Source organism: Mesoplodon densirostris, chromosome 3 (genome assembly GCF_025265405.1).
Source record: "Mesoplodon densirostris isolate mMesDen1 chromosome 3, mMesDen1 primary haplotype, whole genome shotgun sequence".
NCBI lineage: Eukaryota > Metazoa > Chordata > Mammalia > Artiodactyla > Ziphiidae > Mesoplodon > Mesoplodon densirostris.
The window spans coordinates 119,858,120-119,883,919 of record NC_082663.1 but is presented as its reverse complement, the minus strand read 5'-3'; the positions used below and the strand labels follow the sequence as shown (position 1 = coordinate 119,883,919).

At 39.3% G+C, this 25,800-nt stretch overlaps 1 protein-coding gene across 13 annotated transcripts in view; it reads right to left on the bottom strand.

The window, feature by feature from the left end:
• ANKHD1 (ankyrin repeat and KH domain containing 1) overlaps positions 1–25,310 on the bottom strand; it is a 124,112-nt gene extending 98,802 nt beyond the window's left edge. For 6 of the 13 annotated variants that reach the window (XM_060093448.1, XM_060093447.1, XM_060093449.1 and 3 more), the window contains exons 1-2: positions 24,893–25,308; positions 2,152–2,305 (exon numbers count right to left, since the gene is read on the bottom strand). In XM_060093448.1, coding sequence (XP_059949431.1) covers positions 2,152–2,305; positions 24,893–25,183 — 445 coding nt within the window. In that variant the 5' untranslated portion in view covers positions 25,184–25,308. Of the gene's footprint in view, positions 1–2,151; positions 2,306–24,892 lie in introns of all 13 variants that reach the window. The other 7 variants (XM_060093455.1, XM_060093456.1, XM_060093457.1 and 4 more) reach the window with 3 other exon arrangements.
• Between the last annotated feature and the right edge of the window lie 490 nt (positions 25,311–25,800).

Genomic DNA, 25,800 nt, shown 5'->3' with positions numbered 1-25,800 from the left:
ATGCCCTTAATTCTTAGTTTTCTTTAAAAAATCTCAAAGAATCTTAAAGAAAAAAATATTTTCAACTTCAATTTTTTTGGTTAAAATAGCATTAAGAATTCTATCTTCTTAAGAAGCCTAGTAACATCTAACACATTCTCGTAAGTGAAAACAATGCATAAGTCTTAAATGTTATAGGCTCAACACAATGTCCAAAAACCAAATGAAAATACTAATGAACAAAAAAGTATTCATTAAGCCAACTGACTTGCACAGGGCTTCAAAGGAGTACATCATTTTAAAAAACATCTGACAATTTCTTTGGATACATATCATATCCAACAATGCCTGGAGTTTAAATTGTCAAAACACACAAAATTTTAAAATTCAGTAATTTCTGACACCTCCTGGAAGACATGATTTTCAAGGTTTATTTTCTTTCTCACAATATAGGTAAGAAAAGCAAGCAATTCTAAGGTATCTTGTAAAAGGTATAAGTATATAAGTACTTATACTTAACCATGAACCTAAAGAAAAATGTTCAATGTACCAGAAAAGAGCCATCCCTGAGTGAGACTCATGAGGTGGCCAGAAAAAAGAGAAACAGGTTTAAAATCCTTAATCAGGGGTCTTGGAGTAGTACTCACAGTATGAGTGAAATGTCAGCCTAAACTAGAGAGGAGATGTACTATCACCAGTAAACAAAGCTTGGTTTAGGGAAGGAGAGTAACTTAGTCCAGAGAAGACATGGAGAAGAAAAATGCATTTTCTCCACATTTCTCTCTGCTCTAAGCTGGTTCTAAAGCACAGGAGAAAAAAATAAAATAAAATAAAATATATATATATATATATATATATATATATATATATATATATATGGGGTGGCCATGGCACTCCTACTTCAGGAATCTTACATAGACTATTCCTAAATCAAAAGTAGGAGACTCACAATAAATCCAAAGAAGGGAGGGACACCAAAGCAATTACTAATGTGATCTTTTTTTTTTTTTTTTTTTGGCCACACTGCACTGTATGCAGGATCTTAGTTCCCCAACCAGGAATGAAACCTCTGCCCCCTGCAATGGAAACTTTTTTTTAAAAAGGTTTAAATTAAACCATCTGGTCTAAATTAAACCATCTTCTGCTAGATACTTAAACTGTTTTGTTCAATCTAATTTTAAGTTTCGGTCAGTTCCAAAAAGACACATTAGATGGACTAAAAGTCAATCTGCTATAAATTTTACCTATGCTTTTTCATAAGAGGAGAAAGTTAAAGGAATAAAAAGAATCATCAGAGTAAACACATTCCTAACATACTATATATATGTCTTGGGACTTCACTGGTGGCACAGTGGTTGAGAATCCACCTGCCAATGTAGGGGACACAGGTTCGATCCCTGGTCTGGGAAGATCGCACATGCTGTGAAGCAACTAAGCCCATGAGCCACAACTACTGAGCCTGCACTCTAGAGCCCGCAAGCAGCAACTACGGAACCCGCATGCCACAACTACTGAAGCCTGCACGCCTAGAGCCCATGCTCTGCAACAAGAGAAGCCACCGCAATGAGAAGTCTGCGCGCCTCAACGAAGAGTAGCTCCCACTCGCCGCAACTAGAGAAATCCCACGCGCAGCAAGGAAGACCCAACACAGCTAAAAATAAATAAAATAAATAAATTTTTAAAAAATGGTTAATGTTACTGTATAGCAGGGAACTATATTCAATAACTTGTAGTAAACCATAATGGAAAAGAATATATATATGTGTGTAAAACTGAATCACTTTGCTGTACACCTGAAACTAACACAACATTGTAAATCAACTATGCTTCAATTTAAAAAAAAAAGTTAGTGTTGAGCCTAGAAATCACTCACTGAGAACTTTCAACCAAGAATTTTTTAAACATAAAATGTGAAAATTTTCTTTAGGAAATTAAAAAAAAACCGAATTTTATAACTTTGTATAGAGATGGAGTCTTGGGGTTTGGGGTTTTTTTTTGTCTTTTTTTTTTTTTTCCAGCCATGCCACATGGATTGCAGGATCTTAGTTCTCCTACCAGGGATCGAACCCATGCCCTTGGCAGTGAAAGCGCAGAGTCCCAACCACTGAACCGCCAGGGTATTCCCTGGAGTCTTTTAAAAAGATGAAAAAGAGAAAACAAAAAATAAAGTACCTGCTGCTTCCAGCAATGCTTCTAGCCGTGCCTGTGTCTCTGGATCCACAGTGCGTAAGTCTGCTCCTTCTGCAGTACTTGATAAGAATATCTCTGATGTTGTTTTCAGCACCGGGTTATCCAGATCTTCTTGGTCCAAAATAAATGATTCAACCTGTTTAGGAATTAAAGATGCAATATCCATGAAGCTGATCTTAATATTGTTAGAATAACAGCAATTTAAGGTAATACGACTTCTGATTTGGAATTCAAATATAACCAAATAAATTATTGTAGAAACAGGGGGTTATGGGGAGGGACTACAAGGGAGCCTCCTGACCATCTGCTTATCTTCAGACATGACTACAGATATAACCCAGACACACCAGATTCAAGTTTCCTGGAGAGCAATGAATCTTCTGTGCCTACCACAGAGCCTGAAAAGCAGCATTTTTTAAATGAAACAAGTACGTCAACATAGGTCCTAGGAAGATGTATGCAGGAGTAGATAGTAAAAAGCCTAGATAGCATAAATAGGTCATTAAAGTATCATTTCTCCTCTCTTCCAATTAATATATTCAATTCTGACAAACTAAAGAAGATTTAGTCCACTGTCAAATATCCTAATTGCTCTAGACAGGAAAACTCTATTAGATTAGGAATCATAGTCATTTGTTCACTGCTCTATCCTCTGAGCCTATGAATACCTTGTACATAGTAGTTATTCAATACATATTTGTTGAAATGAATACTATAAGCAAAATCAACTTACGAAAATAAACATGCAACTCTCTAATTTCAAATCAAGTTAATTCTAAATTTTCTTACCAAATAAAATATGCACAACCTTTCTGGGAAGCAATCTGGAAATGTGTATCAAAATGCTTTAAAAAGAACATGCCGTACTTCCCTGGTGGTTCAGTGGTTAAGAATCCGCCTGCCAGTGCAGGGGGCACGGGTTCGAGCCCTGCTCCAGGAAGATCCCACATGCCACGGAGCAACTAAGTCTGTGTACCACAACTGCTGAGCCTGAGCTCTAGACCCCGAGAGCCACAACTACTGAGCCTGAGTGCCACAACTACTGAAGCCCACACGCCTAGATCCTGTGCTCCGCAACAAGAGAAGCCACTGCAATGAGAAGCCCACACACTGCAACAAAGAGTAGCCCCCGCTCACTGCAACTAGAGAAAGCCCGTGTGCAGCAATGAAGACCCAATGCAGCCACAAATAAATAAATAAATAAATAGATTTATTTATTTATTTTTAAAAAGCAAATGCCCTTTGACCCAGTAATTCCATTAAAAAAAATCTATCCTTAAAAAATTGTCTGAATGCCAGACAATGTGCAAGAATGTTCATTGCAGCATTAATTAAAATTCCAGAAATGAAGTGAAAAAAACTACAATAGGGGATTTGGTAAGTACATTTTGTACATTCACAGAATGGACCACTATGCAGTCATTAGGAACAATGTGTTTGAAGCATATTTAATGGCATAAGAAAACAGTCATAAAATTAAGTGAAAACCACAAGATTTAAAACAGTATGATCTTTATTTTGCTAAAAGTATGTATGTATATGTATGCAAACATGAACATATGAGTACTCGTGTATATATAATCATGAGTACATATTTATATACCTATACATGTCTGTAGTATATAAATAGGTCTGGGGCTTCCCTGGTGCTGCAGTGGTTAAGAATCCGCCTGTCAATGCAGGAGACATAGGTTCGAGCCCTGGTCCAGGAAGATCCCACATGCCGTGGAACAACTAAGCCCATGCACCACAACTACAGAGCCTGTGCTCTAGAGCCCATGAGCCACAACTACCGAGCCCGTGTGCCACAAGAGAAGCTGCCACAATGAGAAGCCTGCACACACCGACGAAGAACAGCCCCTGCTTGCCGCAACCAGAGAAAAGCCCGTGGGCAGCAATGAAGACCCAATGCAGCCAAAAATAAAATAAATTTATATATATAAAAAAGTGTCTAAACAGGGAGGTTAACATACTTGTAGACAGATAGAAAAACAGGATCACAAAGGTTAAGTATTTCTGCCAGCTAATAAATGGCAAAGCCAGGTTTCAAACACAGGCCATATGGGCTTCCCTGGTGGCGCAGTGGTTGAGAGTCTGCCTGCCAATGCAGGGGACACAGGGTCGTGCCCAGGTCCAGGAGGATCCCACATGCCGCAGAGCGGCTGGGCCCATGAGCCATGGCCGCTGAGCCTGGGCGTCCGGAGCCTGTGCTCCGCAATGGGAGAGGCCACAACAGTGAGAGGCCTGCATACAGCAAAAAAAACAAAAAACAAAAAAAAACCACAGGCCATATAACTCTTAAACGCTAGGCAATAGATACTACCTAACAAATTCATAAACAAAGGACCACAGTATTTGGACTACATTATTTGGAATACTTGACTAGCTGGTCATCAATTTTCACAATGGAGACCAAATAAAGATATCCTAATAAAGACAGTAAAGTTAAAATGATGTGGATATAACAATATTTTATTATCTAGTGATGTACTTTATTTTTATAAAATAAATCTTTAACTTCAGACCCAGTAACACTGAGCCATGTACTATGTTGTAATACAGATTCTTTAATATATAATTACAGACAAAGATGTCATTCTAGATCAATGCCAGCAGATAAATGTAGACTACCAGTTTTCAAATGATTTGAAAGGTAACTGCTTGTACAACAAAGAGCTTGCTGCAAGTGCAAGAAATTATTACATATTTGCAGATACATATACCTGTAAGGATAGATAAAAACCACCATTCCAAATTCTGAAATTTATTAAATATGGTATTTAGATGTTAATATGTCTATTTTATAAGAAGCAGTGGTCTGATGTAGTATTACACATATTACAGAGACGAATACAGATTACATGTATTATGTAACTTTTTAAAAATCCAAGTTAAGGATTTCCAGTTCTCTCCCATTCATTCTCCAATATTTATTGAAGTCCTGTTTTATACAAAGTACAATACCAAGAGAGTACAAAAATGTGGTACAAGAAATGTCAAAGACACCAACAACTATCACAAAAGGCCTCCAAGAGAAATAAATGGTAAAACTATATGCATTAAAGAGAAATCACTTCCAGCCCCAGTAATCCAAAAAGACTTGTACAAGAAGTAGCATTTGAGCTAGGCTTTGAAGGATACATAGAATTTCAATAGGTGGTCAGACACGTGGGTGGAGAGTAAGGGAGTGAAATAAAAAATGGGCTTGAAGATGCACTTAGAAAGTGACGAATGGTCCACTCTCAAAAAATGTAAGGTCCTTTGTACATTGCCAGTGGAAGTATAAATGATGAAGCCACTGTGGGACACTGTTTGGCAGTTCTTTAAAAAGTAAACACAGAATTACCATATGACCCAGTAATTCCGCTTGTATGTATATACCTAAGAAGACTGAAAACATACATGTTCATACAAAAACTTGTACATAGAAGTTCATGGCTGCATTATGCATAGTAGACAAAAAGTGGAAAAAAACCCGTATGTCTGTTAATTAGTAAATGGATAAACAAAATGTGGTATATCCATACAATGGAATATTATTCAGCCAAGTACTGACACACGCTATAACACTGACAAACGTTGAAACTATCATGCTTAGCATGAAAGAACACACAAAAAGTCACATATTACACGATTCCATTTATATGAAACGTCCAGCACAGGCAAATCCAGAGACAGAAAGAAGATTAATGGTCTCCTGAAGAGTCAGGAAAGGAAGAATGGGAGTGACTGCTAACAGTATATATTATGAAATTATTACCACAATAAGTTTAGTTAACATCTATCACCTCACATAGTTACAATTTTTTTTCCTTTTGAGAATCACTTGAATTTTCAAATGTAGTTTTAGGCATTTTATGTTTAAGTTCTGACCCACAAGATCAAATTTTAAATATCTGTAACACTTGTGGGGGAAATCTTAAGTTCCCAGAAAGAGTTATACATAACTATACACATAAATGACTTGAATACATTTGTGTCAATTAGATATGCCAAAGGCACTCAATTCTCACACTCTTTTGTCCTACTTTCCATAAACTTTTAAAAGCCTGTCTCAATGTGGATTCAATAAAAGGATAAAATATCCAGTTATGCCTATTACTTTGGGACTATTTGGGGGATTGCTTTTGGCAGTTCATAAATATCTTACCTGATAAACCTGCTGAAACACATAGGGTTGCAATGGTGATTGCAACAGCATTACCTCAAAAGGTGTCTGGCCAGTCAAGATGGAAACCATTTATAGCTACATGGAAATAGTTAAGATCAATACCATACATTTCATATAAAGGCTCAGTGATATAACACCAAAAAAATGTCTAAATAAAAGATAAGTTCGAGGTAATATTATATGTAATGAAATTAGTTTTCATCATGCAAATGAATATATAAGCCTCATAGTTTCCTACATACAGCTAAAGGATCACAGAAATTTCCTTATTGCTTAATGGTAGTTACACAGCTCATCTCTATCCAGCAGCTACATTCAGCAGAAAACATAAAACATCAACCTATAGTGGCACTGTTTTTAACCAATGGCAAAAAAGTTTGTTTCAAGTCCTAAACATGGCAGATTTTTTTCCTACTTCTGATTAGGTACAAAAATAAAACGCGGAGGAAAAAGAATGAGAGGAAATCTGGCCCACAACAAACTACCTGTTTTTTCCCTTATAGGTTATCTCTTCTAAAACGCTAAAGTCAAACTCTATGTCTTCCTCCTCAAAAGTCTTTTTTCTCCCTCCCTTCTTCTAAAAAAAATGAGTGTGGTTTTTAGATTCAACTAGAATTTAAACAAAGGTAGAGGGAGGAAAAGGGGAACAAGCATTTTGTCCCATATGACATTTCAAAATGAACCACTGGATGGCAATAGTTACTAGGGAGAATAACCACAGACTCAGCTATTATCACCAAAAACAAAAACAAAAAACAAAAAACACCTCAGTCACCCTGGCCAAAATCTAATTAGGAAAAAATCATTTATTAACCTAGCTATGATTTGGCCAAAACTCACTTCCACCAAGAAACAAACAAACAAACAGACAACAACAGAAAAACCCACAATTTCAGGACTTCCCTGGTGGCACAGTGGTTGAGAATCTGCCTGCCGATGCAGGGACATGGGTTTGAGCCCTGGTCCGGGAAGATCCCACATGCCACGGAGGAACTAAACCCGTGCACCACAACTACTGAGGCTGTGCTCTAAAGACTGTGAGCCACAACTACTGAGCCCACATGCCACAACTACTGAAGCCTGTGCGCCTAGAGCCCACGCTCCGTAACGAGAAGCCAACGCAATGAGAAGCTCACACACCGCAACGAAGAGTAGCCCCCCTCTCTGGAGAAAGCCCGCGCACAGCAACGAAGACCCAACACAGCCAAAATTTAAAAAAAAATTATAATCATCACTGGGCTTCCCTGGTGGCGCAGTGGTTGAGAGTCCACCTGCCGATGCAGGGGATATGGGTTCGTGCCCTGGTCCGGGAGGATCCCACATGCCGCGGAGCAGCTGGGCCCGTGAGCCATGGCTGCTGAGCCTGCACGTCCAGAGCCTGTGCTCCGCAACGGGAGAGGCCACAACAGTGAGAGGCCCGCGTACCACAAAAAATAAAAAAATTAAAAAAAGAATAAAAAAAAAAAGAATAAGCATCACTCCCATGAATTCCAAACAGAGCTATGAGAAAGTTCAGGAGGAAGGCTAAATCTTTATTTTTCACTACCTCTTCTTATAAACCTTCAAAAATAAAGCTTCCTCAAGAAATTCAGATTTGATAATTAAAAAGGAAAAGCCAAATAAAACATTTAATCATCTAAAAAATATATATTTTTAAAATGTACTTGCTATTATTTTTCTTCTCTCTTAGTTAACATTTGGAGAGATAAACATGTCTTACCTTTCCCCACCCGAAGTCTTTAAATCAGAATCATACCAATTTTAGAATGCAGGTAGCTTACTACTGTATTGATTTCTACTTGGAGCAGCAAAAAGGATGGGTCAGCATTCCAAGAGACAATTACTGAAAGACACAGTAATTCCTTTTTGCAAAAAACGTGGTTTCAACAGTTGCATCCACCACAAACATGCTCCAAGATCCACTCAAAAGGAAAAAGTAATACAGATGCAATCTGAGACCAAATAATTATAAATTTAGGAACGATTTTGCTGATACTGTAAGGCCCAATATAATCAGCAACAACATGTGGAAGTAATGGAATGCAAAGGCCATATGCCTCATCGTAAAAAGTGTTCAAGTTTCTTTCTACAAGGGAAACTCTATGCCCAATTTCAGATCCACAATCCTCTTCTCAAAAAACATAACTGTTACCTTGGGATTTCTGAAGTTAATTAGTTTAAACAGCACAAAAAAGAACCATCAGGCTTTTCCTAATTTTCTGTTAAAGCTGGAGAAAATTAACTCCACTTTAGTCAACTACAAAAACTTCATTTCTAAACCATAGTTTTAATACAGAATCTATTAGTTTTTGAAGTTTCTAAACATGGGAGAAAGGAAAGGTTTTTTTTTTAAATAATAGTTACCATTAAGTGCATTTTCCATATATTATTCCACTCCATCATCTTTACTACTCAGTGAAGTAGATTAACATCTTCATTTTAATTGAAACTCAGAAAAGTTAAGTGACTTACCCAAGATCACATAACCACGCAGGTATCTGAAGCCATGTGTTTCAGACTCCAAAGCTCACACCCTTTTCACCACACCAAACTGTATTAAGTGACTCTTCTAAACAGTGGAGTATGACTAAAACAAATGCGTGCTAACCAATGAAGTAAACAGAGAATCTACAAGCACCATGATGTTGCAGTTTAACAATAACAGCAATGTCAGGAAAAACCTTTAAATTAAATGTAATAGATTATCAAGCCCACAAACTCCTCTCTGCCACAGTTCTTAGAGAGACAGACAAATCATGCTTTTATTTAGTAATTTCTGGCAGTACCACTATATTATTTCCAACCAACATGCATACAACAAAATTTGTGCCACAATACATTTAAAAAAAGAGAAGACTCCTCACATACTCATTAGGAAAGTCACAAGGAATGAAGAACCTGGCAATTAAGTCCAAGAAAATCTTAACGTTGAAATGTTATTCTGTATTTGCCCTATCATAATAAATGGGTAAGACTGAGGTTAGAAAGAAGTCCTGGCTTCTGCTCACTACCCTAAATAAAAAAATAAGCATCAAACACACCAAAGAAATACTTAATTTTAATAAGTTAAAAAGAGCCTCAAACACTTCCAGTTCATACCAATAATGGGAGGAGAGCATAATGACTAAGAGCAAGGTCTCTTAGAACACTAGCCCATTGTTCACAGTGCCATCTTAGCTAACTCTTTTTACCGTTGTTAGTCTCATTTTCCTCAGCTATAAGGATAATAGTAGTAACTACATCACAGGGTTATTGATGATTAAGCAAGATACTACAACTAAAATTGTACCAACAGTGCTTAATACATGGTAATCACTCAACAAATATTAGTTATTATTACTATTAAATTACCATTACTACCTTTATTAAGGTAAGTTTGTCTAAGGACCTTGTGTTCCTATACTCTTAACTCTCTACTCCACAAAAATATAAAATCCATTATGTTGTCTTAGGCTAACAAGTAATCTGAGCATATTAAACACTATACATATATTCAACATACACTGGCTTATTAAACCCAACATTTTTTTTTTTTTTTTTTTTGCGGTACTCGGGCCTCTCACTGTTGTGGCCTCTCCCGTTGCGGAGCACAGCCTCCGGACGCGCAAGCTCAGCGGCCATGGCTCACGGGCCCAGCCACTCCACGGCATGTGGGATCTTCCCGGACCGGGGCACGAACCCGTGTCCTCTGCATCGGCAGACAGACTCTCAACCACTGCGCCACCAGGGAAGCCCTAAACCCAACATTTAATAAGCACCTACTAAGTGCCAGACATTCTACTGTATATGGGAAACACAAAAATAAATAAGACATGATTCCTGCTCATTAAGACAGACAATCAAATAAATGCAATAAAGTACTACAGATGCTATTTAACAGGGAGTTATATACAGACAACATGGGAACACAGAGGAAGGAAAAAATGGTCAATTCCAGTTGGGGTAGTAATGAAGGAAATCAGAAGTGATGATCCGGAACAAGAAGGTATCCAACAGGATGGAGAACGGGGCCATTAGTGACAGCTGCAGTGTAGAGTAGTAGTTATAAGCATGGATTTTACATTCCAAGAAACCTGATTCAAATCGTGGCTCCATCACTAGATGTACAACTTTGTGCATATTATACAATGTCTCTAAGCTTCAGGTTCCTCATCTGCAAATTGGGAATATCACTTCCTTCATATGGTAGTTGTAATGTTTATTTAAGAACATAAAGGTAAGCATTTAGTCCAGCGGACAATAAACACTCAGTATGTAGTAGTTATTATCATGATTCTAGAAGCCAAAGCAGTGAGAGCAAAGTACTTGGGACGTTTAATAGCTTGATATGTTCAGAGAACTACAGCAATTTGGTATGGCTGGAATATAAAAAGCAAATAAAGTAGGATACAGCAAGGATAGAAATAGACAGAAGCCAAATCCTAAATAACCTTGTATGCCATACCAAGGAATTTGATTTATTCTTTATCTAAGGAATGGGAAGGCTTTTTGCCAAAGGAGTGACATGATTGAACTGGCATTAGAGAATTTACTGTGATAGCAGGGTAAACGAAGAATTAGAGGTATAATCACAGAGGTAGATAGAGCCAGGGATTGCTACAATAAGTTCAGGTGAAAGATGATGACTTGATTTACAGCACAAGCAGTGAGAATACAGAGAAAGAGACAAACAAGATGCTAAGAAAGAACCTACAGGACTCAGTACCTGTTTGGATGTGTGTGGTAAGAGATAGCAGATGCAAGCTTCAAGGTTTCTGACTACACTGACTAGTTTTAGGGCAATGCAATTTACAAAGGTGGGGGTGGGGAAGGGATAGGCGTAGAGGGGGAAGCGATGAGTTCAGTTTTAGAATTGTGAATCTGAGATGTTTATGGAACATACATACAATAGGCAGTAGGAAGGGCTCTTAGCAGACTGCTAAAATAAGTGAGAGAGGGCAGCCACACAGATATCTAAGAGAAGAATGCTCCTGTGAGAGCCAACTGCAAATGCCAAAGGCTCTGGAGCAGGACATGCTTGGAGAGTTTATAGAACATAATGAAGCAGTTGTGGTTTTGCTCAAATATCTTATGCTGATGAACTTTGTATCCTTTAATTTTAAATCATTGACCCTTTAAACCTGTCACTTAAAGTCCATCAAACTCCTGAAGTAAGACATCCAAACATCAACCTTTATAGTGATCATCCAACACAGGTCAATGATCCATATATTGAGTTTAGGATCTTGGACTGTCACAAGACTAGGAAAATATTAAATGAAGTGATGCAATTAAGGTACACATGCCTACAACAAACACTCAAATATAATTTGTTATTATGTAAAACTAGTTTAGAAGGGCAAATATAATTTGAATAAATAATTTACCTTGTTTTCACATTCTCTGAAATGTTCATGTTCCTGAAAAGCCTTATGTCTTTAAGGGCAGGGACCACATTTTTTCATCTTTGTAATTCCAAAGCCCAGTACAAAGCTTAACAAATAGTAGATTCTAGTTAAATTATTGTGGAATCTACCCTATGATACCAATCAGAATTCTTAAACACACTGCCAAGGACTCTAATCTCTGAAAGATATAATTTTATCATGCAAGATATCAGTTCATGAAAAAGAGGCTCTACCCCAAACTAAACACTGATTTTCCTCTGTAGAGAATGAGAGCATGCTTTCAATAGATTAACAAGGAGATACTGCATAGTAGTAAGTACTTTTGATACTGTTATCATACTATTCAAAATTTTGTTGGGGGGGGTGGTAATAGGTCAAATACATGCACCTGATTTAAGTATAGCCTTAATTAATGGTCTCTTCAAACTAAAAGAAAATAAACTTTTCTTTGTTAACTTGTCAGTCAAGTCTCAAGCAAAACAGGTACTAAAATATAGTACAGATTCTCACTATTCAGAGTCAAAATAACTAGTAAATTAAAATAATTGGGACCATTTGAGCAGTAACATCCACAATTTGTTTTTGCAATTTAATCACACAGGTGATAACACTGGCTTGGGTGTCAAGCTAATTGTGTGTTACTCAAATATTGAATTCTCACCTCTTAAGCAATTGTTAGAAGATACTAGATGCAAAAACTCTAATTGCTATGTTTTATATCTTATTCCACTTATCCATTTGTTTATTATCCTGGAAAAAGAAATTCTGTCCATATTCTTCTTGCAAGCTATATATAGTCCACATCAGATGTATTTAGACTACAACTACCCAAACTAATCACCTCCTCCCTCTTCAGTTTTGTCTCCTCTCAAACATATATCCAGGCTTTGTCAGGGAGGGGATGCATAAACAAACAAACACTACAACAACTTCCTCTTCTGGTAGCCTAGCAAACACAGGTTTAAATCATAAGAGTTCCCAACCATCCACCTTCAGTGTATACAAGAGGGGCAGAAATTTCAAGAAATGGAATATTATTAATGGAGGAGTGGTGGTTTTCGTGTGTGACCACAAATTCTGTAGCATATAAAATACCCTCTATAATACCTCTTCCGAAGACCAGACGAAGAGCACAAACATATCCAGTAACCCAGAATAGCCAAAAGAATCTTAAAAAAAAACAAAATTGCAAGACTTACACTTCCCAATTTCAAAACTTACTACAAAAAACTACAGTAATCAAGACAGTATGGAACTGGCATGAGAAGACATATAGAACAGTGGAATAAAATAGAAATAAACACTCCAGAAATAAACACTCCATCACATTTAAAGTCAAATGATTTTTGAAAAGGGTGTCAAGACAATTTAATGGAGAAAGAAATATCTTTTCAACAAATGGTGCTGGGACAATTGGATATCCACATTCAAAAGAATGAGGTTAGATCTCTACCTCACATCTTATATAAAATCTCAAAATGGATCAAAGACCTAAATGTAAGAGCTAAAAGTATAAGACTCTTAGAAGAAAAGAAGAAAACAGGTGTAAATCTTCATAACCTTGGATTATGCAATGGTCTCTTAGACATGACACCAAATGCACAAGCAACAAAAGAAAAAATAGTTAAATATAAAAATTGGGCCCAACCAAAATTTAAAATTTAATGGCACAGGACTTCCCTGGTGGTGCAGTGGTTAAGAATCTGCCTGCCAATGCAGGGTACATGGGTTCGAGTCCTGGTCTGGGAAGATCCCACATGCCACAGAGCAACTAAGCCCATGCGCCACAACTACTGAGCCTCCGCTCTAGAGCCCGCAAGCCACAACTACTGAGCCCGTGTGCCACAACTACTGAAGCCCGCGCGCCTAGAGCCCATGCTCCGCAACAAGAGAAGCCACTGCAGTAAGAAGCCCACACACCGCAATGAAGAGTAGCCCCTGCTCAGTGTAACTAGAGAAAGCCCGTGTGCAGCAGTGAAGACCCAACACAGCCAAAAATAAATAAATAATTTATTTAAAAACTTAAAAAAATAAAATTTAATGGCACAATCAATAAAGTGAAAAGATGGCCCACAGAAAGGGAGAAAATATTTCCAAATCATGTATCTGATAAGGGACTGGTATGTATCCAGAATACATGTTTTTTCCTAAAAACAAACAACAAACATGATTCAACAATAAAAAGACAACCCAACCAAGAAATGGGAGAAAGATATGAATAAACATTTCTCCAAAGACATACAAATGGACAACAAGCACATGAAAAGATGCTCAACTTCATTAGTCATTGGGGAAATACAAATCAGAGTCACAATGAGGTAAAACTCCAGGGGCTTCACTGGTGGTGCAGTGGTTAAGAATACACCTGCCAGTGCAGGGGACATGGGTTCAAGCCCTGGTCTGGGAAGAGCGCACATACTGCGGAGCAGCTAAGCCCGCGAGCCACAACTACTGAGCCTGCGCTCTAGAGCCCACGAGCCACAACTACTGAGCCCACGTGCCTCAACTACTGAAGCCCACACGCCTAGAGCTCATGCTCTGCAACAAGAGAAGCCGCCACAATGAGAAGCCTGTGCACTGAAACGAAGAGTAGCCCCCCGCTCACCGCAACTAGAGAAATCCTGCACACAGCAACAAAGACCCAAGGCAGCCAAAAATAAATAAATAAATAAATTTATTTAAAAACAAAAACAAGAAACAACCAAAAACTCCATACCCACTAGCATGGATATTAAAAAAAAAGTGTTAGCAAGGATGTGGAAAAAATGGAACCTTCATACACTGCTGGGAATGTAAAATCATGCAGTTGCTACAGAAAACAGCCTGGTGGTTTCTCAGAAAATAAAACAGAGTTATAATATGATCAAGGTTCCACTCCAAGGTATACATTCAAGGGAACTGAAAAGATATCGTCATAAAAAACTTGTACACAAATGTTCATAGTATCATTATTTACAATAGTCAAAATGTGGAAATAATCCAAATGTCATCAACCAATGAACAAAATGTGGTATATCCACAAAACATATTATTCCAATTTAGTACTGACACATGATACAACATGTAGAAATCTTGAAAACAATATACTAAGTGAAAGAAGTGAGGCACAAAAGATCACATATTATATGATTCCATTTATATGAAATGCCCAGACTAGGCAAATCCAGTGAGACAGAAAGTGATTACCAAAGCTGCAGGGACAGAATGGGAAATGCCTGCTAATGGGTACAAAGTTTTGTTTGGGGGTGATGAAATTTTTTTAAAATAGGTAACGGTGAAGGTTGCACAACTTTGTGAATGTATTAAAAAACCACTAAACTGTACAATTTGAAGAGTGAATTCTATATTATGTGAATTCTATTTCAATTTTTTTAACTTTAGGAATTTGAATTTGAAAAATACTTCAGAAATTTATTAAATTTCCTATTTTGATAAATACACTGTGATTATGTAAGAGAATGCCTTTGTTGTTAGGCAAGATACACTAAAGAATTTAAGGGTAAAAGAGACAGGATGTATGCAATCTACTTTCAAATGATTCAGAAAATAAATTACTTGTTTGTCGAGAGAGAGGAATGGGACAAAATGAACAAAATTGGTCTGTCTAGATAAAGGATATATGGGAGGAGATCTTTGTACTATTCTTGCAACTTTCCAGTAAGTTTGAAATTATATCAAAATAAAATGTAGCAAAAAAAATAGAGGATATATCCAATATAATTGGACTACTGCCCCTTTCGGGATTTGCTCTTTGATAATGACAGTCTGTGTCACATGTTACTGAATTTATCAACTGTACAATTTTTAAAAGGCCAAAATAGAAATGTAGAGATTTAGCAGAATAGGTAAACACGAGGAGAAAATCAATTAGAAGCTGATAAGTGCTGGAAGTACTTTCAAAGTGTACCACTCAAGGTATCAACTGACATGGCCAAACCTTTACTTTCTGACTCAGATTTCATAAAATGCCTATGTGAAAACTTTTAAATTCTACATCATTAAAGAAAATACTACAGGTTCATTTATCTAGATTTAATACCAGATTGAGACAATTTTTCCAAAATGGAACTCTTCCCATCTCTAGTGATAAAAAGGATAAAAAGTATTCTTTCTAGCTTTTAATCAACATATGAAGCATCATGATCAATCACAAATTAGTCAATATGAGGACAAACAGGGAAAAAATACTGATTATATTACAGAAACATCTACTTAGGGACTTCCCTGGTGTTCAGTGGATAAGACTTCACCTTCCAATGAAGGGGATGCAGGTTCGATCCCTGGTCAGGGAGCTAAGATCCCACGTGTGCCTCGTGGCCAAAAAACCAAAACATAAAACAGAAGCAATATGGCAACAAATCCAATAAAGACTTAAAAAAAAAAAAGAAACATCTACTTAGAGCACAGTATTCCATGTGAACTGGGTTCAATGGCTTCAGGGAGGACATCAGTGAGTGCTCAGTCTCTTCCTGTCATAGAAGGTTTCAAATGTTTTGTCAGTCTCAAGCTTTCTGATTTGCTAATATCTACTGTGGTGAAACAATTATGTAAGATTTGTATTCAAACTTGTTCTCATAAAGCAATCTATAGATTCAATGCAATCCCTATCAAAATCCCACAGCATTTTTTACAGAAATACAAAGACCCATCCTAAAATTCACGTGGAATCTCAAGGAACCCTGGCTAGTCAAACAATCTTGAAAAAGAACACAGTGGGAGGATTAATACTGCCTGACTTCAAAACTTACTACTAAAGCCACAGTAATAAAAACAGTGAGATACTAGCATGAAGTCAGATATAGAAACCAATGGAATAGAACAGAGAGCCCAGAAAAAGCCCTCCCATAGAAGATCAATTCATTTCAACCAAGATACCAAGACCATTCAATGGAGAAATTACAGTCTTTTCAACAAGTGGTGCTGGAAAAACTGGATATCCACAAGCTAAAGAATGAAGTTAAATGCTGACCTTACACCAAAAACAAAAGTTAACTCAAAATGGCTCAAAGACCTAAATGTAAGAGCTAAAAGGATAAAATTCTTAGAAGAAAACATTGGGAAAAAATCTTCATGACACAGGATTTGGCAACAACTTTATGGATATGAAACCAAAAGCACAAACAATAAAAGAAAAAAAACAGATAAACTGAACTTCATCTAAACTAAAACCTTTTAAGCACGAAAGGACAACAGAGTAAAAAGGCAACCAATGGAATGTTAGAAAATATGTGCAAATTATACATATTATACATATGATAGGGATTAACATCCAAAGAACTCCTACAATTAAACAATGAAAAAACAACCCAATTAAAAATGGGCAAAGGGGGAATTCCCTGGTGGTCCAGTGGTTAGGACTTGGTGCTTTCACTGCACAGGCCCAGGTTCAATCTCTGATCAGCGAACTAAGATCCCACAAGCTGGGCAGTGTAGCCAAAAAAAAAAAAGAGGCAAAGGATTTGAATAGACATCTCTCCAAAGATGATACACAAATGGCCAATAAGCACATGAAAAGATGTTCAACATCAAAACCACACCCATTAGAATGGCTAATCTCAAAAACAGAAAACAAGTATTGGCTAGAATATGGAGAAATCAGAATCCTTGTGCTTTGCCAGTGGGAATGTAAAATGGTACAGCTGCTATGGAAAACAGTATGGTGGTTCCTCAAAAAATTAAAAATAGAATTAACAGATGATCCAGCAATCCCACTTCTGGGTATATACCAGAAAAGAAGCAAAAGCAGGGACTTGAACATGTATTTATACACCTATGTTCACAGCAGCATATTCACACCAGCCAAAAGGCAGAGGAGCAATCCAAGTGTCCATCAACAGATGAATGAATAAACAAAATATGGTATATACATACAGTAGAATAGTATTCAGCTAAGTGTCAGACATGCTGCAAACATGGATGAACCTTGAAGGCATTATGCTAAGTAAAATAAGCCAGTCACAAAAAGTAGAAAAAGTGTATGATTTCACTTATTTGAGATACCTAGAGTAGTCAAAATCAAAGAGAAAGAAAGTGGAATTGTGGTTGCCAAGGGACTGGAGAAGCGAGGACAGGGCATTACTGTTTAATGGGTACAAAGTTTCAGTTTTGGAAGATGAAAAAGTTCTGGAGATGGCTGGTGGTGATAGTTGCACAACAATGTGAATGTACTTAAAACCACTTTAAAATAGTTAAAATGGTAAATTCTGGACTTCCCCAGCGGTCCAGTGGTTAAGACTTCGCACTTCCACTGCAGGGGGCGAGGGTTCAAACCCTTGTTGGGGAACTAAGATCCCACATGCCACACGGCATGGCCAAAACAAACAGGTAAATTTTATGTTATGTATATTTTAACACAATTTTTAAAAATGGTTAAAACGGTAAATTTTGTTATCCTTGTTTTACTACAATTTAAAAAAATTGTTCTCAACCTAACTGTCCTCATTACAAAGCATCAAAACTTGACAATTTAATAAACTGTTCTGTTCAACTCTTTGGTTCTTGGGGCTAATCCCTGGGAGTGTACTTGCCTTTTTCTTTTCAAAATTGCAAACTAACGCAGTGAATCAAACCACTAGGATACAGTGGGATATCTACTTTAAAAAAACAAACAAACAAACTCTTTCTACTAATGAAAACAGCATCCAGCATCTGTTAAGGGAAAAACTGTGAGAACAGAAGGATGTATAGCGGAGTAAGAGCAGAATGTGTTCTTTGACAAACTGTTGCTAAATTTCAGCTTATCAAATTAAAAAAAAGCTTTATATACAACTTTACTTTCCTCCTAGTTTAGGTAAAGTTGACCAGAAGAAAGGTAAACCAGTCAATCATCATAAGGCAAATGATTATTCATAGGAACCATACGCTGTAAATAACTACCAATAGAATAGCACACAGATTTTAATTTTTACAAATTAAAACCAATGTTTCCCATAGTGGCAAAGGTACAAAGCTGGGTATATGCCTTTCTATGTTGGTACTTCTAATATTTCTTAATTCGCTTAAAATGAATAATAATAAGACCTAAACTTTCAGAGTTTAAGTGCAATTACAAAATTACCTTAAAGTAGTGTTCCTCCAATACTCAATGGCACACTTTTGACTGCCTTTTTTCTTTTTTGAATAATTTTTTAAATATTTATTTATTTATTTTTATTTTTGGCTGCTTTGTGTCTTTGTTGCTGCGCGCGGGCTTTTCTCTAGTTGCCACGAGCGGGGGCTACTCTTCCTTGCGGTTCATGGGCTTCTCACTGGGTGGCTTCTCTTGTTGCAGAGCACGGGCTCTAGGCGCGTGGGCTTCAGTAGTTGTTGCACTCGGGCTCAGTAGTTGTGGCTCGCGGGCTCCAGAGTGCAGGCTCAGTAGTTGTGGCGCACGGGCTTAGTTGCTCCGCAGCATGTGGGATCTTCCGGGACCGGGGCTCGGACCTGTGTCCCCTGCACTGGCAGGCGTATTCTTAACCACTGCGCCACCAGGGAAGTCCCTGACTGACTTCTTAATATACTGATTGATCTACATGGCAGTCACCAATTTCATAATATAAAAGTTTTCCAACAAGGTCAACTACGGATTAAATGCTAGTTTGAGAAGGCATTTCCTAAGCAACTAATTAAATTCATGCATCAGAAGAGAAACAGTCAGCAGGACAATATAGCAGTTAAATATAACTATAATGGGAGTCACATAAGCTATTTTCTACTATAAATTAGCAGTGTGATCCTGAGCAAGTCATTCAGATCAATGGTTCCCAGACTGTTGAGGCTTTACCCAGAGTCCTAACATGAACTTTCCAATTTGATATTTTGTCAAACACGGATATTTTAAAAATTAATTTCATAACAGTAGGAAGGGCATTATCTCAAAACAGAAACAAGTGAGAGGACTTCCCTGGTGGCACAGTGGTTAAGAATCCGTCTGCCAATGCAGGGGACACGGGTTCGAGCCCTGGTCCGGGAAGATCCCACATGCCGCGGAGGAACTAAGCCCGTGCGCCACAACTACTGAGCCTGTGCTCAAGAGCCCGTGAGCCAGAGCTACCAAGCCTGCGAGTCACAACTACTGAAGCTCATGTGCCTAGAACCTGTGCTCTGCAAGAGAAGCCACTGCAATGAGAAGCCAATGCACCGCAACGAAGAGTTAACCCCGCTTGCCGCAATTAGAGAAAGCCCGTGCACAGCAACGAAGACTCAACGCAGCCGAAAATAAATAAATAAATAAATAATTAAAAGTGTAAAGGGCAGGATACTTGGGAGCAGGAGTAAGGTCAAGACTTTTTCCTGTATTTGCCTTTATATTAGTCTTATGAACTGTACAAATGTAAATCACCTATGAAAATGTACTAAATAATAACCAAAAGAAAACCTCTACATACTCCGAGTTTCACAAAAAGGTTTTCCTCTACCCATACCTAACCAACTCTGTTTCAACCCACCATTCATATAACCATACTCACCAAGGAATCATTTTATGTGACGTCTTAAGGCTTTACAGAATGAAACTTGTGCAAGGTTGATGCTCATGCAATATAAAAAATTGTTACAGGGGCTTCCCTGGTGGCACAGTGGTTGAGAGTCCGCCTGCCACTGCAGGGGACACAGGTTCGAGCCTTGGTCCGGGAAGATCCCACATGCTGCGGAGCAACTAAGCCCGGGCACCACAACTACTGAGCCTGCATTCTAGAGCCCGTGAGCCACAACTACTGAGCCCATGTGCCACAACTACTGAGGCCTGCATGCCTGGAGCCCAAGCTCTGCAATGGGAGAGGCCACCGCAATGAAAGGCCTGTGCACTGCAGCAAAGAGTGGCTCGTGTTCGCCACAACTAGAGAGAGCCCGCTTGCTGCAGTGAAGACCCAACGCAGCCAAAAATAAAATAAATTAAATAAATTAAAAAAAAATTGTTACAGTAATAACATGTAATTTTTCCTTCAATCGACATTTTTATGTCTCCAAAATTTGCTCACTAGAATTCAAAGGTTTATTTCCTATTTTATCACTACTGATGATAATTTATGGAGTAAAGCCTTTCTACCTTGAACAAAGTCCCCATAAAGGATTTTTAGAAATTCATTTTCATGGACAATAAATGAATTTTTCAAAAACAATATAGCATTTTAAGTTTCCTAAAATTATAAATTTACCATGGAAAATTTATAACATTAAACCTGTCCGGGGCTTCCCTGGTAGCACAGTGATTAATAATACGCCTGCCAGGGCTTCCCTGGTGGCGCAGTGGTTGAGAGTCCGCCTGCCGATGCAGGGGACGTGGGTTCGTGCCCCAGTCTGGGAGGATCCCACATGCCGCGGAGCAGCTAGGCCCATGAGCCAACAACAGTGAGAGGCTCGTGTACTGCAAAAAAAAAGAATATGCCTGCCAATGCAGGGGACACGGGTTCGAGCTCTGGTCCGGGAAGATCCCACATGCCACGGAGCAACTAAGCCCGCCTGCCGCAACTACTGAAGCCTGCGCGCCTAGAGCCCGTGCTCCGCAACAAGAGAAGCCACACCTCAATGAGAAGCCCGCACACTGCAGTGAAGAGTAGCCCCCGCTCAACACAACTAGAGAAATCCCCTGCAGCAACGAAGACCCAACGCAGCCAAAAATAAATAAATAAAATAAAATAAAATAAATTTTTTAAAAAACCAGAACACCTGTCCGTACCCTCTTTCAATTTCTCTCTTGTTCAGGTTATGAGCATAAGCCCTGAGATGCTATTAAAAGCAGTGACTCACCTTGTTTACCTGAACTTTGAATACAAAGTATTCATGACAAAATTGCCATCCCAGATAAGAGTGGGCCTCTAGACCAGTGATTCTCAACAAGGGGTGATTTTGCCCCACAAGACATTTGGCTTTGTCTAAGGACATTTTTAGCTGTCACAACTGGGTGGGTTTTACTGGCATCTAGTGAGTAAACGCCAGGGATGCTGCTAAAGCACAGGAGAGCCCCTCACAACAAAGTATTATCTGGCCCCAAATGTCGATATGTTGCTGTTGAGAAACTTCGCTCTATCTAGATAGTAGGTCATAAGTAACCCTAAAGGAAATGATCCATCTCATATTAGAGAAAATCAGAATGGACCCTCTGTATGGCCTGTGCTTTTGACTCTTTAACATAATCTTCAGGAAAAAAAAAAATCCCTACAAAGCTTTTGCTATAATTTGCTATAAAATGTTGTACACAATTTCCATGTGCTTTTAACTAATTGTAAATATAGCACCTGTCTCAAGATAGGATATCTATCTTTTAAGTGTGTATATGAACATGTATACATATACATATAAGCCTATATAGGCCTGGAAATTTTTCTAAAAGAAAAATTTCAATACTGGTATCTCTGAAGAGTGGGATTTGAAGGGTCAGTAGGGGTGAGAAGAACTTTTACTTTTCATCTTATATCTACTATCTACACCGTTGGACTTTTTTACCATAGGACCATATTACTTTTATAATTTTAAAAGGAAGATGTCACACACATATACATACAGTATATGCATACATTCTTAAGACAAAAGATTAAAGATCATAAACCTCACCAAAATCCTTTCTTTAGGAATTTTATTTTCCTTTTACCTTACTTTAAAAAAAAAGACTACAAATCTAAAGTTAACATTTAAAAATAGATTTTTAAAGAATTTTCAACCTGACTTCTATTCTGAAAAATGGGTACATATCAAAATAATCCAATGCAAGTTCTGACTCTTCTATTCAAGGCCTTGGGCAGCTAAGGAACATGCTCAGCATGTCTGAAGAAATACAAAACAGGTATTCACCCCAATGTTTAAAACAACAAGAACCAAAGATCCCCAAGGGTGACATTCCCTAAGCTAGCACAATTCTAATATAAAAAATTTACAAAAAGATCCAAGCCCCTTCTTCAAACTAAAAGGTGTTTTGACTTAGCCAGTGAGGGAAAGTACCTTGTTTTTTCTCAGCTGTAGGCTCTGATAATGAATAGAAAAGAGGTCCTTAAAGTATCTACATTTCTGTATACCAAATGTATAGAATTTCAACTAACTCTAGAGCAAATGCACTAGGCCTCCACATTTCTTACTCACTTCTCACCTAGTCCTGCCCCATTCGGGGAAGAAGACAAACTTCACTCTCAAACTACAAACTAACCCATCTCTCTGAATGTCTACATTCTAAATATTTGGTTCTAAAACACCTAGGTATGATGAAAATAAAGATTCTATTATTATTCATCAAATGCCAGCTGGGTGAGTGTTTTTTGAAGAATATTATTTATGGTCTTTTCACACTGGAAATTCAAAGTTAATAATATGGGAGAAGACACTCATCTTGTCAGAGAGAAAAGAAAATCCAAGAAATATGCTTGGGAAAAAAAGGTCATTTCACTCACAAAGGTATAGACTATATCCTACCACACATACTATACAACAGACGCTAGATATTCCAGGAATTTCTTCTCCATGTCATATGGATGCGCGAACAAGCCTCACATAAATGGTTATTGCAAAAGCTCATTTACCCAGATATAACACATGAGCCGATAGAGTTAGAGATTCATAACTTTGGAAGCTCACTAGCACTCTACCTCTGAAGAAATTTAAGAATACTACTGAAGTAAAAACAAATGTGTGATGTTTCAACTCATCAATGACAATTATGCAAAAATGGTCCAGAAATCAAGGACATCATCCTTCTATCACATTCAGACCAAAGCAAACCTTTTCAGTCTCTCTTAGAAGTTTCAAAGAAAAATAGACTCTAATCTTTAGAGCCTAAAGATATTCCCACTTTATTTCCTAGGTAAAAGGTAAATGTGTTCTAGGTTCATCTCTCATCAATTTTCATTCAAAGTCTAAATGAAAGTCTTCCACAAGCCCAGGAGCGGAAGTGCTCCAGAGAGTCTCTCCGTAACTGCCTACTCAAATAAAATCCTGTCCCACCTTGACTTAGAAGTTATTTCTCTTATAATGAAATTCAAAGATACAGATATTCAAGGAACTATCTCCTTTACAACCCACAGTTTTTTCCAAAGCAAAATATTGCGGTTAGAATACACTAAGGTTTTAAATCTAAAGGAATTCCTGTTCAGACCAAGAATGGTAAGACTGTGCACTAAATGTATTCTACAACCCACAAATGCAGTGTCTCCTTATTCCTCTCAAACACAAAAGCCAGGATAGTTGTACATATATAGAAATCCCTGTACTTTAAGACCAACACTGAGGTTAAAATGTCATAGGGGATGAACCAGGCACCTTAGAACCAAAATAGAATACTCTGAGCACTTAGAACAATAGTCATCACAAGACAGTACTATAACCAAGTCAAAGTCAAGGGGAAAAAGTGCAGATATAAAATATCTCCTTTTGCCCTAGAGCCCAAAAGTTGATGCCTACCATTCTAGGTTGCCTAGACCTAAAAAGGCCCAGTGTAAGAGCTAAAAGAAACTAAGGACCTGATAACAAGTTTCCCTCACTGCAAAAGGTGTCCATACAGGGCCTCATCTTCTCCAAGCCTAAAAATCTCCAGAGTTCAGCTATCCAGCTGTTGCGAAGCTCAAAGATGCACTGGAACTTTCTTTTCCTGTCTAACTTCACACAAAGTTCCAGGCGCAAGACCCACGTGATTTTTCAGCGCAGAAGCAGAGAGCTCCTTAGTACTCACCTGTCTCAAACTATAGAGGAGAATTAAGACCCCTCCTTAAACACACAAGGCATAAGGCAAATAATGTCCAACCCTGCAACTCTGACGAGAGACACAGTACAGTGGCAATGCTCTTTAGGCAAGCCAGCTCTGTCTCTCTGTCTCTGTCTCACTCGCCCTCTCTCACCCTGACCCTCTGTCTCGCTCTCTCAGTACCAAGGGCAGGGACTCTGGCAAGACCCCGCCCCCCCATCTCCAAAGCGGGGTGGGCGGGAGGTGCCCGAGGAGTCCCGGTTCCCGCGCGAAGCTCAGAGACCAAAGGATTCCCTATTGTGGGTCTATGGATGGTGACGGGAAGCGGTCCGGCTCGATCCGCGGGCTGAAGAGTAAGCCGAGGGCGCACTAGGCCCGCACCGCTGCCACTGCCGCCATGGAGCCGATCGCTGTCAGAGAACGACTCCGCCTGAGCAGCGAGAGGGTGGCCCCGGCCCTGCGCCGGCCCAGAGAGAATTCGTGCCTCAAGCTGTGTGGGAGGCGGGGGTCCCCGAGCCGTACCTCGGACACCTCGTCCTCGTCGCTACCAGAGGCAACACCTCCACCCCCGGTCCTCAGGACGGCAGCCGCCAACTTGAAATCCAGCGCCGCGTCCCCTCCGCCCGCACCGCTGCCGCCGCCACCGACTCCCGGAGCTGGCCCGGCCTCCCCAAAGAGTCTCACGGTGCGGATTCCCAGTCCGACCCCTCCCGGCGGAGGCGGCTCCGAGGCCCCGGCTGGGGCGGATCGCGGAGCCACTGAGTCCAGGTCCTCCTCAAAGGAGGTGCCGCCGCCTCCGCCGTCGGTCAGCATGGTTCTCACGCGGAGCCGGAGACGCTGCCGAGTCACTCGCGGCCGCGGCCACCGCCGCCGCCAATCCCGGGAAACGAGAGGACCAGCAGGAGGAAGAAGCGTCTCCTTCCCCCCGTCCCAGCAGCGCCACTAACTTCTCACTGCCTAACCTGCTGCCTCCCGCCCCCACACTCGCTACTGGCTGCAGCTCCCCAGCGGCTGCAGATCATTGGCCAAGGCGAGCCGTCGCTCAGACTCTTCGTCACGCGCCGCTCCCTGGCTCGCGGCCCCCAAGCTACGTTGACCCGCGCAGGCCTAGGCGGTTGCGAACACCCGCCTACTAGTCCCCATGTGCCGACTTCCGGTCTTTTTCTATGTCTATTGGCCAGTCTCTCTGACTATCGCGTCACGACCTTAAAGTGGATTAGTTGGCCTTGTGGTCAGTCATAGTGACCCCTGACAATGGAAAGCTTCATTGGCGACAGAAAGTGTCGGTCACTTTGTCACAGGACGTCGCGTGGTACAATTGGCCGGTAAGTGTACCATTCATCCCGCCCCCATCTGAGGTGACGGGAAAGGGTTGGGGAATTTCCACTCTTGATTAAAATGACGGCTGAGGTGACGACCTGCAAGAATTG